The sequence below is a fragment of the Plutella xylostella genome, chromosome 10 (genome assembly GCF_932276165.1).
Source record: "Plutella xylostella chromosome 10, ilPluXylo3.1, whole genome shotgun sequence".
NCBI lineage: Eukaryota > Metazoa > Arthropoda > Insecta > Lepidoptera > Plutellidae > Plutella > Plutella xylostella.
In genome coordinates, this window is record NC_063990.1 from 9,865,505 (window position 1) to 9,882,454 (window position 16,950).

Here is a 16,950-nt window from a genome sequence, read left to right on the forward strand (position 1 = left end):
GTTTGATATATTTTTTAAATTTAAAGTTCGACACTTGAACTTTTGCGCCATTGCGCCTGTCATCTGTCAAAGTATTCTTCCGTTGAGAAAAGTGACGCCATTGTGAGCCGTAACGACTTTGTGCTAGGACGAGAATAATCTCGATTTACTTTAGCAATCTTGGTAATTTCCATTAATATAATTGTGCTTTTAAATCTGTGACCCGTGTTCTTCAATTTCCATGTAATATTTATGCCCTCCCATTCGTATTTCATCTAATATTCAGTGTTGTGTTCGGTGCGATAGTGCCAAATTCCTGTGAGAGTGATTGAGCGCCATTTGATATAAACTTAAAATCAAATTTAACTTGTCAGTGAAGCAATATCATTGTTTTAAAAGTTTACATTACTTTTGATAAAGTCTATTTTATCCATTTGCGACTTGATAATAACGATATTAGTAGCTTGTAAACAAACTATGACAGTGGCTTTGTCTTGTGAAACCATGTTACAATAATTTTTCCATTACTTCTTTCAGCGTACAAAAGTACTCAAATAAACCAAAAATGGCAGATGATATGCCCACATTCAAGTGCGTGCTCGTCGGCGACGGAGGTACCGGCAAAACTACATTCGTGAAACGTCATTTGACTGGAGAGTTCGAGAAGCGATACGTCGCTACCCTGGGAGTCGAGGTGCACCCCCTGGTGTTCCACACAAACCGAGGGCCCATCAGATTCAACGTCTGGGACACCGCTGGACAAGAGAAGTTCGGAGGTCTCAGAGACGGATACTACATTCAGGGACAATGTGCCATCATCATGTTTGATGTAACATCCCGAGTCACCTACAAAAATGTACCCAACTGGCACAGAGACTTGGTCCGTGTATGTGAAGGAATCCCTATTGTGCTATGTGGAAACAAAGTAGATATCAAAGACAGAAAAGTCAAGGCCAAAACAATTGTGTTCCACAGGAAAAAGAACCTTCAGGTATGTAATACATGAGTTATACTTATTCAGAGTTAATAATCTCATATCATTTGTGTAAATATATATATGCCATATCCATGTATCAAGCAAGTAACAACATTTATTTTTCCTTTCCAGTATTATGACATCTCAGCCAAATCGAACTACAACTTCGAGAAGCCTTTCCTTTGGTTAGCTAGGAAGTTGATTGGTGATGGAAACCTAGAGTTCGTCGCCATGCCCGCCCTCGTGCCCCCAGAAGTCACCATGGACCCACAATGGCAGACCCAAATCGAAAAGGACCTCAAGGAAGCACAGGACACTGCACTGCCCGAAGAAGATGAAGACTTGTAAATAGGAACTAAAACATTTGAAACCCAGTGCCGGCTACCAAATTTTGTTTTCAAAATCTTATGTAAACACTAACTGTGTCCTAAAACATCATTCCATTATGTCTCAAGATGAAGTACATGTTAAGTAAACTACTGTTTGGTAATGTTTGAAGCTATTAAGTTAATTGTATTATTATTTTGTAGTAATTTTATTGCAACTTATTAACATCTACACTAATGTGTAACACTATGTATTCCTAGTAGTTTACAACTCATTTGGTTATTAATAAAATTGTAATTAAAGGTAAGTATAAGAACCCATTACTGAACATCTTAATTTATGTCTAAATCTCATGTTATTTTGTTACTTATGAGGACTGACAATATTCACTGTAAATTGTGGTGATGCCTTTTGAATAAAATTTTAAAATCAATGCATTTTCTTTTATTTTACTGCTTAGATAAATGATTTTATTGTAACCTATTCTATGAGTCATCATAGGTATTGTATGACATCATGATTTCATAGATCTGCGAAATTACCTTACTATATTGGGAGAGGCCTTGGTGTTTGCTGATGAGATAGGTATCTCACGAGCATAGGTGTGTAGTTCTCGATCAAATGCTGCTGGTGGTGTGATTATGAATAACATTTTTAGTTACGCGCCATTTTTGTGTGAACCAATCACACGCACACCTTGTGAGGGGGAATATACATGCTCGACAATACGCTGCAGATCTCCGGGGCGGGACTTCCCACAAAGTACATTATAGTAGGACTTCCTGTGTAGCCTCCTTGTACTTGTGTTTGATTTAGGGCGAGGCCCCATTGGCTTACTTCTTGTCAAAGGTTTTATGTGCACATGTAAAACAAACAAATAATATCACAACAAAACTTTATTTAAGAATTACATATCTTTAAATGCATACATACATAATTATCTACGGGTACCTAAGCTTAAAACTACTACGAAATTCACTTCTTCGACGAGGCCTTCTCCCTGGCCTTCTTTCCTTCGGTGAGCTTCATCCTGTCTTCTTCGGACAAGTTGTTGTTGATCTTGGTGATGACTCCGGTGCCGAGGGTCATGTCTCCCATGCGCAGCGTGAACCTCTGGCCGGCCTCGCACACCATGGGCTTCATCAGTTTCAGCTGCAGTCTGTTAACAGAAATGTGGTGATTAATGGTTGGAGTTAGAATAATATAAATGTGAAATGTGTTTCAAATTATTCACACTATAGAAAATTATAGTTACCTACGTAAAGAGAATAGAATTTTGCTCTATTTAGCTTACGACTGTCGCGCGCTCAGGCCGCGATACACGATTGTACTTTTATGAACAGAACTTACTTAGCATCTTCACCGGGCATGACCATTTCCTTGTCAGGGATGGTGACCTGCGTGGCGCAGTCCCAGGTCATAGAGAACATCTGCAGCTGGATGAAGGAGGTGAACGGCTTGGAGCGGCCTCCCTCCTCCTTGCTCAGGATGTAGACTGCAGCTTCAATGTTGTCAAAGGCCTTGGCAGTGCCGGGCTTGGCCATGACCATGCCTCGCTTGATCTGCTCTCTCTTGATGGAGCGGACGAGGGCCCCGAGCTGGTCTCCGGCCTGCGCCTCCTCCAGGGTCTTGTGGAACATCTCCACGCCGGTGACGGTCGTCTTCATGACCTTGCCGTGGCCCACGATCTCGCATTCCGTTCCCTTCTTCAGTGTGCCTGGAAAATTCATTTTAAAAATTGTTTTTTAGGTTGATTTAGGCTAAACACGATAGAAACTGCTATTTAGACGATATGTAGGTATATAACTTATCTCAAGAAGACTAGCTGAAGTTTTATTTTAGAATAATTTGGCTTTTAATCAGCAACTGACACATTTCACCAGCACTACTACCTACCTCTGTATAACCTGCCAGTGATGACGGTCCCTCGCCCAGGGATGGAGTGCACAGACTCCACGGGCATCAGGAAGGGCTTGTCCAGCTCGCGCACCGGCGTCGGGATGAACGAGTCCACCTCCTTCAGCAGCTCCGTGATGGCGTTGGAACCGATGTCCGGGCTCTTGCCTTCGAGGGCACAGAGAGCTGAGCCTGAGGAAGTTAATGTTCAATGTTACAGCAAAACTGATGCTGCCATGAGTGTAGATGTATACCTAAAAATGCAGTAGTAGTTGTAAAAAACTATGTATACAGGGTGGAATTTTATTAGTTAAATTTCAGAAGGCAATGTACTCGTCAAACTATGCTACTTTCAATATGGGTCTGAAATCGCAATATTATTTATGAGCTCTATGGCAATATCATATATTAAGAGACACCAGAAAACTCCAATTTTTGCCACTTGTGTCCAGTAATGCATGATTATTTTGTGATCATGATAGAAACCTCTACCAAGCTCACTTAGGTATCTTGCAGAACAATAACAACATTATCATTCATATCAAACCTTTGACAACTGGGATTTTGTCTCCATCGTAGCCCATCTCGGTCATCAGCTCCCTGATCTCCATTTCGACAAGCTCCACCATCTCCTGGTCAGCAGCATCCACCTTGTTGATGAACACCACCACATGCTCAATGCCGATCTGTTTGGCAAGCAGCAAGTGCTCTCGGGTCTGCGGCATGACTCCATCTGTAGCGGCCACAACAAGGATTGCTCCATCCATCTGCGCTGTTCCGGTGATCATGTTCTGTTGGAGAAAAATTACAGTTAAAATTCAAGAAGTCATAATCATCAGTCCTATTATCTCAAAATCAGAGTTGGCAGTATTTTCCTCTGTTCGGATTGGTTTGATGGTCATTGATCCACTTCTTGCCATTTTAGAAAGAAAGCATACCTTAATGTAATCAGCATGCCCCGGGCAGTCTGTGTGTCCATAATGTCTGGTTTCAGTCTGGTACTCAACGTGAGCAACATTGATGGTGATACCTCGAGCCTTCTCTTCAGGGGCATTGTCGATGTCTGCATAACCTTTGCTCTGAGCTAAGTCAAGGTCTGATAATACTGTAAAACAAAAAAATATGTCCTTATTAATTCAGTAATAGAACAATTCACTTAGCATAATACATGCTAAGTGAATTGTTCACCGATCTACAGTTTTCTTTCTCCATCCATTTTAATGTTTATAAATACAATTCAAAAGTGTGTATACCATCCCTGGAACACTTTCCAGTGCCTGTCACAGACTTCTATTCAATAAGGATTAAGGTTTTAAAATACTCTGGTAACACTTTTCAATACATACATTTTGAATAAACCTTGTTTTACCTTTGGTAATGGCTGCTGTTAAGGTGGTCTTTCCATGATCGACGTGTCCAATGGTACCGACGTTGCAATGAGGCTTATTTCTCTCAAATACTTGTTTTTCCGCATAATTTCTTCGCAGCACAATACTGAAGGGAGTGATGCTAGGCAGGCCAACAGTGTTTCTGAGATGTGTGTACTGGCTCTGTTTTAATACCAGTTTTAAAGCTGAAACATTAAAAATAAACCCATTTTAAATGACCAAACACACCAGACGCTATGTTTATGGAATACAGACTTTTACATAATCCGAGATAACCAAACAAAAGTTGAAACCATTGCAATGTCCTACATCTATTAGATCGATAATGTACGAATATGGTTAATTCTAAATACTGTTTATTCAAATGCTTTAGTAGTACTAGTTTTAATTAGTATTATCGGTTTCTAATAGGAATTACCTAGTGAAAATAGCAAAGTTACCTGGGTTAACCAAACTTTTGGCAAATGATATCGTTGCCATTTTAGAAGATTATCCTGGTTCAGAACCTAGGGAATATTTTATTAAAGCTGAACCTGCTCCTTATCAATTAGGAGCACTTGATTTTAAATTAAAGTATCTAAATTCAGAAAAATATTTTTATTCACACACCGATTTTGACCCTAGCAAAAACCATAGACGAAAGAATAGATAGACTTGAACCATAGACAAGGAACTTCGTTTTTTTATAATTGGTCTGTGGCTACCGGACATACACTGAGCCAGTGGCAAGAGTGTGATTTAAAGTTACTACCTCCACATTCTGCACGTTCCCGTGCTACGCACCATAGATTACACAGAAGCAAATTATGTTTCCGTTTCCGGTGCAAATGAATGAAATTCTAGCTGAAATCATCATGAACTTCATTCTTACTTCCGGTCATGGTGTGGCCATACCGGGAAACAATATTCCCTAAAGCTGGTAGGTACTAGTTATTATTCTGAGACCCTGACCGCCACGGAATCTATCGACTCGATCCAAGGACTTTGTATATATAGCTATATATGTGATTGGTGGTACCTGTAGTCGTAGTGGCACCGACTTGGTTATTTATTTAGGTAGATAAGTGAAAGAAACACATAACAAGTACAAATCATATATTTATTGGGCGTCCACTTCAAAAATACCTACCTATAATAGGTATCCTTACATTTAATAACGTTTATTATAAATCTATGATAGGTCATAGATATATACTAAGTCTATGTGATAGGTAGCTTATATTTAAATGGTTAAACTTTTTGTCACAGAATTCATTATAACAAGGTAGTTACTTAAGTAAAGTATTTTATAAGTACTATGGATACACTTATTATGTAAAGATATAAAAATATAGTTAATAAAAAAAACATAAATTTTTTCTTCAAAGGTAACATGCCTAGAACTCAAAGTCGTCACTGCTTGGTGAAGGTGCAATGCGAATGTCGAAGTCAGGATCAGTATCATTAGTAGCCGGCTCCGACTGAGTCATCGTTTCTGGTACAGACAGTTTCAAAGCATTGTCTGAAAGAAAAAGAAAATTTAACTATTAGGTAAAGTCAGCTGAACGCATAAGGGGCCGTCCATTAATCACGTGAGGTCGTTTTTCTCATTTTTTGACCCCCCCCTCCCCCCTGGTGATATTTGGTGAGGTATGGGACCAACCCCCCCTCCCCCCCCTGGATCACGTGTATTTTTTTGGAAGTCTATGTAAAGGCAATTTTTGACTAGAAAAAATATATGTCATACTACAAATCGTAAAAAATTTTGCGCCGTCCAAAATATCGGTTCAGAAATACCTAATTTTTGACAAAAAATTAATACACGTGATGTCTAACGAGAACCCCCCCTCCCCCCTCGTGATGTTTCGTGAGGTTTTCAGTACCCCCGCCCCCCCCCCTTTGAGCCTCACGTGATTAATGGACGGCCCCTAATATAAGATATTAAATTGATTCGAAGTTAGGATGGTTATACAATAGGTAGCTATAGTTACTGGTATATGATAGGTGCATAATACGCAAAACTGGTCCAAATCAAGGAAGCATTTATTAATTGCAATAAGTTAATTAAGATATCGATAACGATGTACAGACAGCAATGAGCACGTTAGTTAGGTAGGTAAAAACATAAACGGTGGCAAAGATAGATGAGCAGCAGAAGAAAATAAAGGAAGTAGGTAAGTATAATATTCCTCTAGTTGTAACGGTTATGGTATATGGACCCTAAGTCTATCTTTTCTACACTACCTACTTATACTAATTAGGTAGGTACTTACCAATCTCAAGAAGTTTAGCTGAAGGATTGTTTGTTCCCACTTGTGCAATCATGGAATTCGGCTCTTTGAAAATATTTTCAGTGGTCTCATCATTTGTAGAAGGAATTTCACTTATTTGACTTGCACCATTTACGATTTGTGACTGCAACAACGAATCCTGAAGGTTGTCAATGGTATTTTCTACAATGGCACTCAGTTTCTGAGGATCCGTTTCACAAGTTTTTACTTTCTTGGATTCCTTGGAACTTTTAGGAGTACCGACTATAATAACGTTGTTATTCTTTCTCCTCAAAGGCGGACTATCAGGAATATCATCCTCAGATTCTGAAGATCCTTCTATCGGGAATTGTATGTTATACTTCTTTTGCAAGCGCTTTTGGTATTTTTGCAGGACATTCTTGCTTATTTTTTTCGGGGTTCCAATAGTCCCATTGTATCTGGCAATAAAGCTATACTTCTCTAGGCGTTTCGGTACAGACAGGGTTGCCGCATCATCGGCCTGCGATACAGCTGCTTGCAACCGCTGTTTGTTTTTGCCCTTCTGTAATTTTCTGAAAGACTTTTTGTTGTCAAGGAACGGCTTCAAGTTCTCAGGCGTAATCCAAGCTCTCGTCGCGTCGGCTGCATCGAAAAATACTACGTTGTAGTATGTCTGAAAATACAAATAAGGTACTTATTAATGCTTAAACAAATAATGCAAGAACGGCATCACAGTATGGCGTTTTAAGTAAGTATAACTACTTATAGTTTTTTGATAAGTACCTTATCTAATTCTATGTGGGGCATGTGGGCTTATAAATGTATGGTGTCCGTTCAGACGAGAACACGACGTCTAAGTACGTTCGCACGACCCAATCCGACACCTGTAACTGCAGCCCAATCTAGATTCTACAAGGTGTCTATCTACAACCACGGACCTATCGTCATTCCGCAGCTGCCTACATATCTGATGCCACATATTCCGCTGTCCTTTTGACTCCTACCTGCCATAACTTTACAACGTCACTATACATACATCATCGGCACTCTTACCGGTATATCAGAGAAGCCATCCAGCCAGTAGAACTGCTTCGTGTCAGGACAATCGTCTACCATAGCGGGCCACCACGGCCAGCCGGGCAGCCGCGCCCACACCACCGACCCGGCCGAGTACTCACTGTGTAGGTATGTATATAATCACCCTAACCTATATGGGGTGACGACTGGAGAAAGGTGCCTGGAATTGATTGGATGCGGAAAGCTATAGATCGCATCCAGTGGTATGCTTCGGGTGAGGCCTATGACCCTAACCTTACTACATTATATGTATACTAATAGTAACTAATCACCTTACCGGTATATCAGAGAATCCATCCAGCCAGTAGAACTGCTCAGTATCGGGACAATCGTCCACCATGGCGGGCCACCACGGCCAGCCCGGCAGCCGCGCCCACACCACCGACCCGGCTGAATACTCGCTGTGGATGAGGTCTTCTTCGTCTCTGACTCGGAGTGGGGATTCGGGGATTGAGCAGTCCGCCATTGTTTTGTCTGGGGGGTTTAATTGGAGGTGTGTGAGAATGAGAAGTGTATATAGTTAGTGCAGCAGTGGGAGAGGTATATATAACTAAATTGGATCAAAATTACAGCATCTAACTTTATAAGTATACTTACCAAAATTTTGTCAGTCAACAATCTGACGATACATTTTTTAGTTTTTTACAAAAATCATAAGTTTCGTTATGTATCAGGACGCTAATACATCCGATCCGTTAACTATAAATGGCTATGGTGGATTCATATAAAGCCAATACCTATTTTACCTATCTATTAAACATTCTTCACAATAATCTTTACAAACTTAGGAATCTCTTACCAGGATTAAACCGACAATACCACCTATTCGGCAGCTCATGCCGGTCCAGCACATCAGCCAGGTACCGCCAGCGCTCGCAGTCGTCACACAGCACCCACAGCCCGACGCCGCGCCGCTTCTGCAGCCACAGCATCTTCTGCCGGTGAGAGAGGCCCGGCGCTGGCTGGCTTAAGGCTTCTTTGTATGTGCCTCTGTTTGAGAGAGTGAATTGGTTTATTTATTTGTAGAGAAACAAGGAAGGAAGGAATTTAGTGCAAGTGTGCTATTTTTCGAGTTCTCAAATGGAGATCATAAACTGGCAAGCGTAGGGGACCTTAGACAAAAGAAGCCGGTATTGGCTGGATGAAGAAGGTGAGGACGGAGTGTCATGGCGCTTATTGGTAGTGGCCTATATGTATATGTCCAGCAGGGGATGATAACGAGTTAATGATGATAATTTTACCATGTGACCTTCTTCAGTTTCTTGGTACTTACCAATTTTATGAAGAAAAAATTGGCTATACTAACGTGCTGCTTTGAGAGCAAGTTTTTTCAGTGTTTTCTGACTTTGCAAATGTAATCTTTTGTTTTTTCCTCTTCTTAATTTCACCATCAGTAGGCATGGCTGGTGTTTCAGATGTTTGGTTGCACTGAAATAAAATAACCATATTTGTGTCGAGGGTGGGTAGTTGAAAATAAATTAGCACATTATGTCACTGCTGATATTGTACTAAGTACATACACCACTACACTCACATACAAAAGTAAGTATATGCGTTTTCATTAATAGGTTTAAACAGAATAGAATAGAGATAGTAGGTAGTATTCGACAATATTTACGTATCCTACGTTAATAAACTTGAAAGTTTGCTACTTTATAAGCCGGAATTTTCACAGGAAAACTTTTTCAGCCATCGTGATAGGATCACCAACATTAACGTCATCATTACAATATCATAGGGAGAAAAACCATAATTTCATTATGAGAATAAAAATGAGTGTAACTAAGTCTCGATGCTTTCCATTATGCTTACCATGGGTTGTCTGGCATCTTCGTTTGGTTCGATAGCTTTCTCAGTGGGCAAATTCGCCTTTTCCATATCCACTAAGTTAACGAAAATTCAAAGTAATTTTAAGTTGAAGTTGAAGAAGTGACGAATCGGCCTACGGAAAAAAGAAAGAGAAAAGTTCGAAGGGAAGTAAAATAATTTTCATTTTCCCTCCATTTCACTACATCCGGAGGTTTTTCAAGATTATGATATTTTTTGCATAGCAAAATTAAAGTGTTGCAAGAACTTTTAAAGACAGTGTACATTATAAAAAGAAAAAAATAATTTAATTGTATTGTTGCTTATATAAAATAGTAACTTTAAAACCACAAAAAACTCAGTAATTTTTTTATGGCTTCAGCCGGCGGAACCTATGATAGTACATGCATTTGAAAAACCTAAAAATAAATTTATAGTCATGTCACTTTCCTTTTATTTTAAAATCTAAAATTTATAAAAAATATTGACAAGATAAAATTTATTTCTGAATAAATACATCTTGATAACTTATTTAAATATACAATAGTAAAGTTTCCAATATTTTTTTGTATACGGAAGTGCGCACCATCTTTATAAATTTTCTGTCTTGGTCGCCATTTTTGAGGCGGCGAACGTGAGCTCTGTTTTTTTCACTAAAATATTCGTCGATATCGACGAAAGGGAGTAGATTCTACTCCCTTTTTGATTAATACAGTTTTAAGTCTTTCTATTTACCGAAAGGTAAAGCTATTAGTAGACGGGTGTGATATTTTCTCTTTGTGTAATTTTATAAACATGGCATTCTAAAATGTCGGGTCTGTACGTAAATTCGTTCTCTACTCGCGGAGTATCCCGCTCAGCTGTTTTTGTGTATGTTGGAGGATTCAAAGATGGACAAGAAATCAATCAATCGATCTTCTCAGCCGCAGTCGAGGGCTTCGGCCGTCGACTGTAAAAAAAGTGCAGGTAAGGGGTCCAGCCGAAGGTCACCAATCACCATGACGTGTTTTGAATGTTGTTGTTATCTAATTGAGGCTAATGTTTTTAGAATTGACCCACAAGCCTGCGCCTAGATACAACAAGAAACGTGAGGGACCAGCCAGTGCGCCTAAGAATGACCCAGCTCGGAAGAATGGACCAGCTCAGAGAGGCCGCGGGCAGATGGACCGGAGACCTCGTGCTAGAGGCTCGCCTGGTTTCGCAATGGGTGGAGCAGAGATCACCGGGTAAGGTCTCAGAATGACATAATGTGATAATTGAATTAAGTACATGTTTTAATTAATAGTGTTCTTGTTGCAAAATATTCATTCTTAACCATGTTATTCCTCATTGCAGGATAGCTGAGGATGAGCCCGAGCTAGGCTCGGTGTTTGTGCCTGGAAGCAAGAAGCAAAACCTGAACCATTTGCTGAACTTTATGTACTCTCCGAGGGGAGCGCAAGACCGGAGGGTCCCAGCGCCTCGCCGGAGTGCTCCGCAGAGAGCTGCTGCCATACATCCTCACAACCATGACTTGTATTTGCAGGCGAGGTGAGAATATTGTATTTAGCTATGTAGTTGGTTCATGATTGAAATTATTGTCAGTCATGTATGGGTTCTTAAAGTTGACACAGCTGTTTGATGCATACATTTTGTTTAATTTTAACTAGGTTACATAGTACAAAGCCATCCTGGGCTTATTATTGTGAAACTAAAGGTGGTTTTCTTATATGTATTATAGAAATTTCTTATCTTTTTCAGCTGTCAATTTGTGGTGAAAGAAGATGGGGAATACAAGGCGAATCTGCTGGACCCAGATGTGGCAGTCAAGTGGGATCTTATTGAAGAAATTGTAAGTCACTGAAATACATTATCTATTGCCTCAACCTTCTTATCAGTTTAGCTGTGACTGATAATGTTATGTATGATCATTTTTTTTAATATTACACTGAAATTCTTGCTTTTGTTTGCTACCTATTGTAGCCCCTGATATCTCAGCTATTGCAACACCCGGGCTTGCTACTCCAGTTTATTCGGGAGCTAGGCTAGCTGAGCTGAAATCAAGGGGATATGTACAAACTAGTACAAAGGTTCCACTCGAGAGAGCCACGTACAGGAACTTCACCCCCTACCAGAATAGAATAGCCCCTGATATGATCTTATTTTCTACAGGTGGTGAGGAGCACTGGCAAGTCTGAATGCCCTATATGTCTTGGAGAGCCGGTGGCTGGTCGAGTTGGCCGCTGCGGTCATGTCTACTGCTGGCCCTGCGCCCTGCACTATGCGGCCGCTCATGAGAAACAACCGCCGCCATGCCCCGTCTGTGCTGCCCCATTCCATGTGGACCAGATGAAGCCAGCCAGGATCTTGCAATGGGCATCACCTGCTGAAGAAGTAAGAACAGATTTTGTAAATACAGTTATTCATGAAATATAGTATTTGTTCAACAACTAATGATCCATTATGTATAAAGATTAATTTATGCAATAATATTTTACCAAGACTATTGATACGAAAGTAGACCATACAACATTTGCTATCACTTTATACCACTGCACTCATAGCTTAGTTATCAATCATTGGACCTGCAGCCCTGTTAAATAACTTATCTGGGGTTAATCCCCATAAGTAAGGCCAAGTTTACAGACAATTCTCATGACTCAAGCTCGTCAAGAAACCAAATACTACTAGTACTACGACCAAATACCATTGCAGGTGACCATGCGTCTCGTGCGCCGCCTGCGAGGGTCCACCATGGTGGAGGTGGCTCCGGCGCGCGGGGAGGCGGTCGAGGAGTCTGAAGCCAAGGTGCTGCCGCTTGCTGACATCCACACGGCACCTTACGCCAAACTGTTCGCTGCTTCTACTCAACAGGTATTAATTTAGATATGCAATAGAGAATACAATGAGATAACTTGATGATACTGTGTTGTCTTATGATCATTTCCATAAACGTAACGTAATGTTATGTATTTCAGGTAATTGAAAAACTACAGCAAGACAGGGCAGAGTTGCAAAACCAAATAATGGCCGAGATTGACACTACTGAGATAGTTTACATGGAGCAAGCCATAGAGTCACTCAATCTTCAAGAGGAAAAACTGAAAAACCAAAAGGACATAGAAATACCGAAATACACAGTAGTTGAGAAAAAAGACGAGGCACCAACTGTCTATGAGAAACAAGTGAAAAATGATACAAAGATTGACTGGTTTGATGAGGAGGAAGGCGCATCCTGCATGGAGTCTCTCCAAGCAGAAATAGACAATATAACTTTACAAGAAACTATCAATTCTGAGGAAACTGTCAAATCTGAGCTTAACCCTGAAGCTTCTGAGTTCAAAATTGGTGGAAATCAAAACGATGAAGTTGCTGAAGAGTTTCCACTCATTCAAGATGACGTAACACCACCACCTTCCGATGTTGATCGTGAAACTCAATCCAAATACTTCTACTTTTATCAAGGTATTTCTAATTTAATTACATGATTAATGCATGACTAAATGATTCAATACTCGTATCTAAGCAATAATGTATTAATTTATGTATGGTACCACTGACAGAATTACATTCACGATATTTAGTTAAACTAGGGCTAGTAGCACGGGGCGCATTTAAGACGTGACATAAGTTTTGAATCGCGCTCACTCACATCGCGTAGCCTCAAGAGCGAGCGCGACGGAGAACTTATCACGTCTTAACCCGTCATGACACATGTATTTTTTTAGTCTTCGCAAACTTCGGCACAGTAAATAATGGTATAACCTCGTTTTCAGCGGAGGATGGACAGCAGGTATTCCTGCACAGTCTGAACGTACGTCTGCTGACGGCGTCCTGGGGTCACCTGTCGTCGGCCCCGCCGGTGCTGCGCGCGCGAGTGCTGCATCGGGAGACTTTGTCGCTGGTTGAGTCTGTAAGTAGCATATTCACCTTTTTTATAGTATTAATCGACCAAGACTTAAAGTTTTATATGTAGAAATATGAAGCTGTTGATCTGCCAATAATCGTCCACTGCTGGATATAGGCCCCTTCAAAGGAGCGCTTTAATACTATGTTTGACTATCTCCATCCAGTCTCCACCGCCTAAAGATGCATCTAAGCATGGTTTTTTTTCATAGTCCTCTTTGTATCTGCAATCAGTCTCAAAACTATGAGCAGATCTCGTCTCAAATTCAAGGCATATTGTAAGCATGGTCTGATTGTATTTTTCAGTTCTCCTAACCATCCTGTTCCTAACCATTCCTATTACATTAAATGTTCCCTTATTGTTACGATTATATCAAAATAATAAGTAAATATGTATCTTCACTTTCAGTCAAGGAAACACATGCCGTATGCCGCCCACCTGCCGCTGCACTGTCCCTTCGACATTGTGGAATTGGATTTACAACCTCCTATTGTGACTATCGACGCCATCAATAGTCATTGGGGTATATACCATTTATCCGATAATTTTTATCGACTATTTCATCGAGACTCTAGGGCCAAATCTAGTGCTATTATATCTCTGCCAAGCCTAGTAAGAAGTAACAAGTATGAAGTCAATGCCCAGCAGTTCATAATAACGAAGCTTTTAACTAGGTAGCATTATATTAACTTGGTAGTATACCTTCTGTTCCAGACGCGCTAGAAACCCGCGCTCGCGCCCGAGCCCGGTGCGAGCGCGACGAGAAGCGCCGAGAGCGCGCGTACCGCCGCGCCATGGAGGGTCCGCCGAAGCCGCAGTTCTCGTCGTCAGACTTCCCGCCAGCCTACAGCCCGCCCTCGAGCTACAGCCCGCCCGTAGCGGTGCCGCCGGTGGAAGCCAGCCCTTCAACGCCGTCGCTGGCGAGGAATGTTGCGCCGTCGCCTTCTACACTGTCCTTTGCTAAGGTAACGTTTATAGTGTGCTTAAATTTTATAAATCGTCGTTTATGCACCAATAAGGCGATTGTTGCACTGCCACGCATCACGCTACATGTGCGTCTACGCTGTGTGGTGCGTGGTAGTTTGTTAATCGCCTAAGGCCCTCAACTATTGGCAGGTGAACCCTTTCTTCACACAAATCAATAACCCCATGTTCCATTCCCAGATGGCAAGCACAAGCGGAACCTGGCGCGTGAGGCCGGCCGCCCCGGTACGCCCCGAGACTCCGCCCCCTGAGGACGAAGAAGGTGCCGCGCCCCGCTCCGTATCGCTCTCTGACGCGATCACAGCCGCGCTCGACGCCCGCTCCGAACCCGCGCCTAAAGGCAAGAAGAAGAAGGGAAAACAGAAGGTTCTGTTTGCGATGGGCATGCAGCATTCGGCATAGGTTTTTTTTGTTTTACATGACGCTGGGGTAAATCTTGAGGGTTGATTGTGAAGTTAATTGATAACCGCGTTACATACTACTACTGTTGCAACTAGTCCAGAGACATTTGTATGTTATGATTTTCGGTCCTCAAGTTTTTCACGCAGATCGTTTACAAGCACAAAGTATTGAGATTTAGGTTATTGGTTTTATTAATAATGGCATTGTATGTAGAATAGGCAAATCTTATGTACTACACCATACATTTAGATCCACTTTTATTTCTTCAAGACCTTTTAAAAAAAAATAACGTAGTACAAACATATTTTAAAATATAATTAAAAAAGAAAGAAAATTTAGTTTGTGCTCGATACTTTGTGCTTGATTAGATAATATTATATGGATAAATAAACTATTTTATTAAATGTGTCCAAGTTTAATTAGATTAACTAATAATGGATTGACTTGTTGAATATGAATTTATTGCTTGTTATGTTAAAAACATTATAGGTACAGTAGTTTACGTAACCAATACTTTGGTTTTTGTTTTTTTGCTGATCATGGTATGGATTTTTTCAAAACTTAACATTGAAAAGAATTGAAACATATTCGGTAGGTAGTAGTAACCTATTCGGAAAAAAATATAAAAATCTGTAACGTAAATACGGTTGTTTCATTATTTGTCCTTGATCAAAATTAGATAGTCAGATTTCTTGCCTACCTTCTCTCGTGCAATCACCAAACATAGAGCCCTGCGCAGACGAGGTACTGTCCCCGGCAATATCGACGGTGGAAAGGCAGAATGTTTTATCCGCCACTTTAGGCGAATATGAGTTATATACACCGTTGGAATCGCCTGATTTTTCTCTTTCGAATGGTGCGGGTCTCGTTTCGATCTGAGCACTTTTTTGGCGCTTAAGACATCGGTGATTTTGGAAATCTTAATATTTTTTTCTTGTATTAAGAGCCACTTTTTTAGTCATTTGTATGTTCAAACATACATGATCAATAATAAAGTTATATAAAACATTTTACCCTTACTAAAACAGTAAAACACTGTGACTTCATTCATTTTGAATGAATGTGAATTTGCATCATTAGTTACTTAAGCGACCTACCTGATTAAGAAATAAAACATAATGGATATAAAACTAAATGCCTTCTTGTCAAAAATAACATACAAGCACTAAATATATTTTACGTAATTGTAATTTAAGCCTCACTGGCGCTTAAACCATTTTACCGGTCAGCCTTACTCGCGGCGTTTGGCGGTTAATACAACTTTACCTAAATCTGTTTATTGGTACAATTGGCACTTAAGCGGTTTTTTGCGATTTGTAGATAATTGATATACCTAAGTGATATAAAACAATTCAAAAGAATCGCAATGAAGCGGTTTATGGTGTTTAAGCTGTTATATCCAGACGGATATTCCGTGAAAACGCCAATAATATAAATAGGACCGGTTGGAAAGGTGTCGCTTCAGTACCCCGCCGGGATATTCATTGAGAGAGGGCTGGCGTCTATGCGACAGTAGGCGCCGCGTGCGCAGCGTAATTTCGTAGGTACAAACTCAGATTCGTTCGCCAGTATAAAACTATATTTTTTTTTATTATATCACCAGATAACTACAATAAATTATAACATCTATTTATTACTGTAATATAATATCTATTATATATTACTCTTTACACAGGTTCTAAATAATAGTGTCGCTATAATTAATATTTATTGTGTTATTAATAAAAAAAAATATGCACTTGGATCCTTTCTCCTAAATTGCTGTTTCTATGCAAGTAGGGAATTTTAACGTTTCTCTTAAAGGATCCAACCAAATATTTATTTTTTATTAAATATTTTTCTATGTCAATATGGTTCTTAATGCAAAATATTTGTATTGTATTAACATGACATTACTTTTTATACAAAATGAAAATTATACATCCAAAATAAACTTATTCTTAAATAATTTATATCGAAATCTAGTCAGAAACAGGATTTCATATCTATATAAAAATC

The 16,950-nt window shown here is 40.1% G+C and overlaps 4 protein-coding genes across 4 annotated transcripts; 2 read left to right on the plus strand and 2 right to left on the minus strand.

Annotated features, from left to right (window-relative positions):
* The first annotated feature begins 26 nt into the window (after window positions 1-26).
* On the plus strand, window positions 27-1,715 carry LOC105386728 (GTP-binding nuclear protein Ran). Its single transcript, XM_011557345.3, has 3 exons — window positions 27-162; window positions 517-970; window positions 1,088-1,715. The coding sequence occupies exons 2-3, from the start codon at window positions 545-547 to the stop codon at window positions 1,301-1,303; spliced, it is 642 nt and encodes a 213-aa protein (XP_011555647.1). The 5' UTR covers window positions 27-162; window positions 517-544; the 3' UTR covers window positions 1,304-1,715.
* A 445-nt stretch (window positions 1,716-2,160) lies between these two features.
* Window positions 2,161-5,216, minus strand: LOC105386659 (elongation factor Tu, mitochondrial). The gene is made up of 7 exons (XM_011557269.3): window positions 5,007-5,216; window positions 4,548-4,751; window positions 4,117-4,283; window positions 3,726-3,969; window positions 3,179-3,370; window positions 2,633-2,999; window positions 2,161-2,441 (listed from the first exon to the last, which is right to left on the minus strand). The coding sequence occupies exons 1-7, from the start codon at window positions 5,044-5,046 to the stop codon at window positions 2,258-2,260; spliced, it is 1,398 nt and encodes a 465-aa protein (XP_011555571.1). The 5' UTR covers window positions 5,047-5,216; the 3' UTR covers window positions 2,161-2,257.
* A 435-nt stretch (window positions 5,217-5,651) lies between these two features.
* LOC105386684 (zinc finger CW-type PWWP domain protein 1) lies at window positions 5,652-9,855 on the minus strand. Its single transcript, XM_011557296.3, has 6 exons — window positions 9,687-9,855; window positions 9,181-9,302; window positions 8,674-8,864; window positions 8,152-8,348; window positions 6,819-7,470; window positions 5,652-6,067 (listed from the first exon to the last, which is right to left on the minus strand). Exons 1-6 carry the CDS (start codon window positions 9,750-9,752, stop codon window positions 5,943-5,945), a joined length of 1,353 nt encoding a protein of 450 aa, XP_011555598.2. The 5' UTR covers window positions 9,753-9,855; the 3' UTR covers window positions 5,652-5,942.
* Window positions 9,856-10,194: 339 nt separating this feature from the next.
* On the plus strand, window positions 10,195-15,594 carry LOC105386660 (RING finger protein 10). The gene is made up of 11 exons (XM_048623581.1): window positions 10,195-10,646; window positions 10,729-10,906; window positions 11,016-11,210; window positions 11,421-11,511; window positions 11,832-12,053; window positions 12,375-12,533; window positions 12,638-13,124; window positions 13,436-13,572; window positions 13,975-14,089; window positions 14,281-14,531; window positions 14,731-15,594. Exons 1-11 carry the CDS (start codon window positions 10,553-10,555, stop codon window positions 14,950-14,952), a joined length of 2,151 nt encoding a protein of 716 aa, XP_048479538.1. The 5' UTR covers window positions 10,195-10,552; the 3' UTR covers window positions 14,953-15,594.
* The last annotated feature ends 1,356 nt before the right edge of the window (window positions 15,595-16,950 follow it).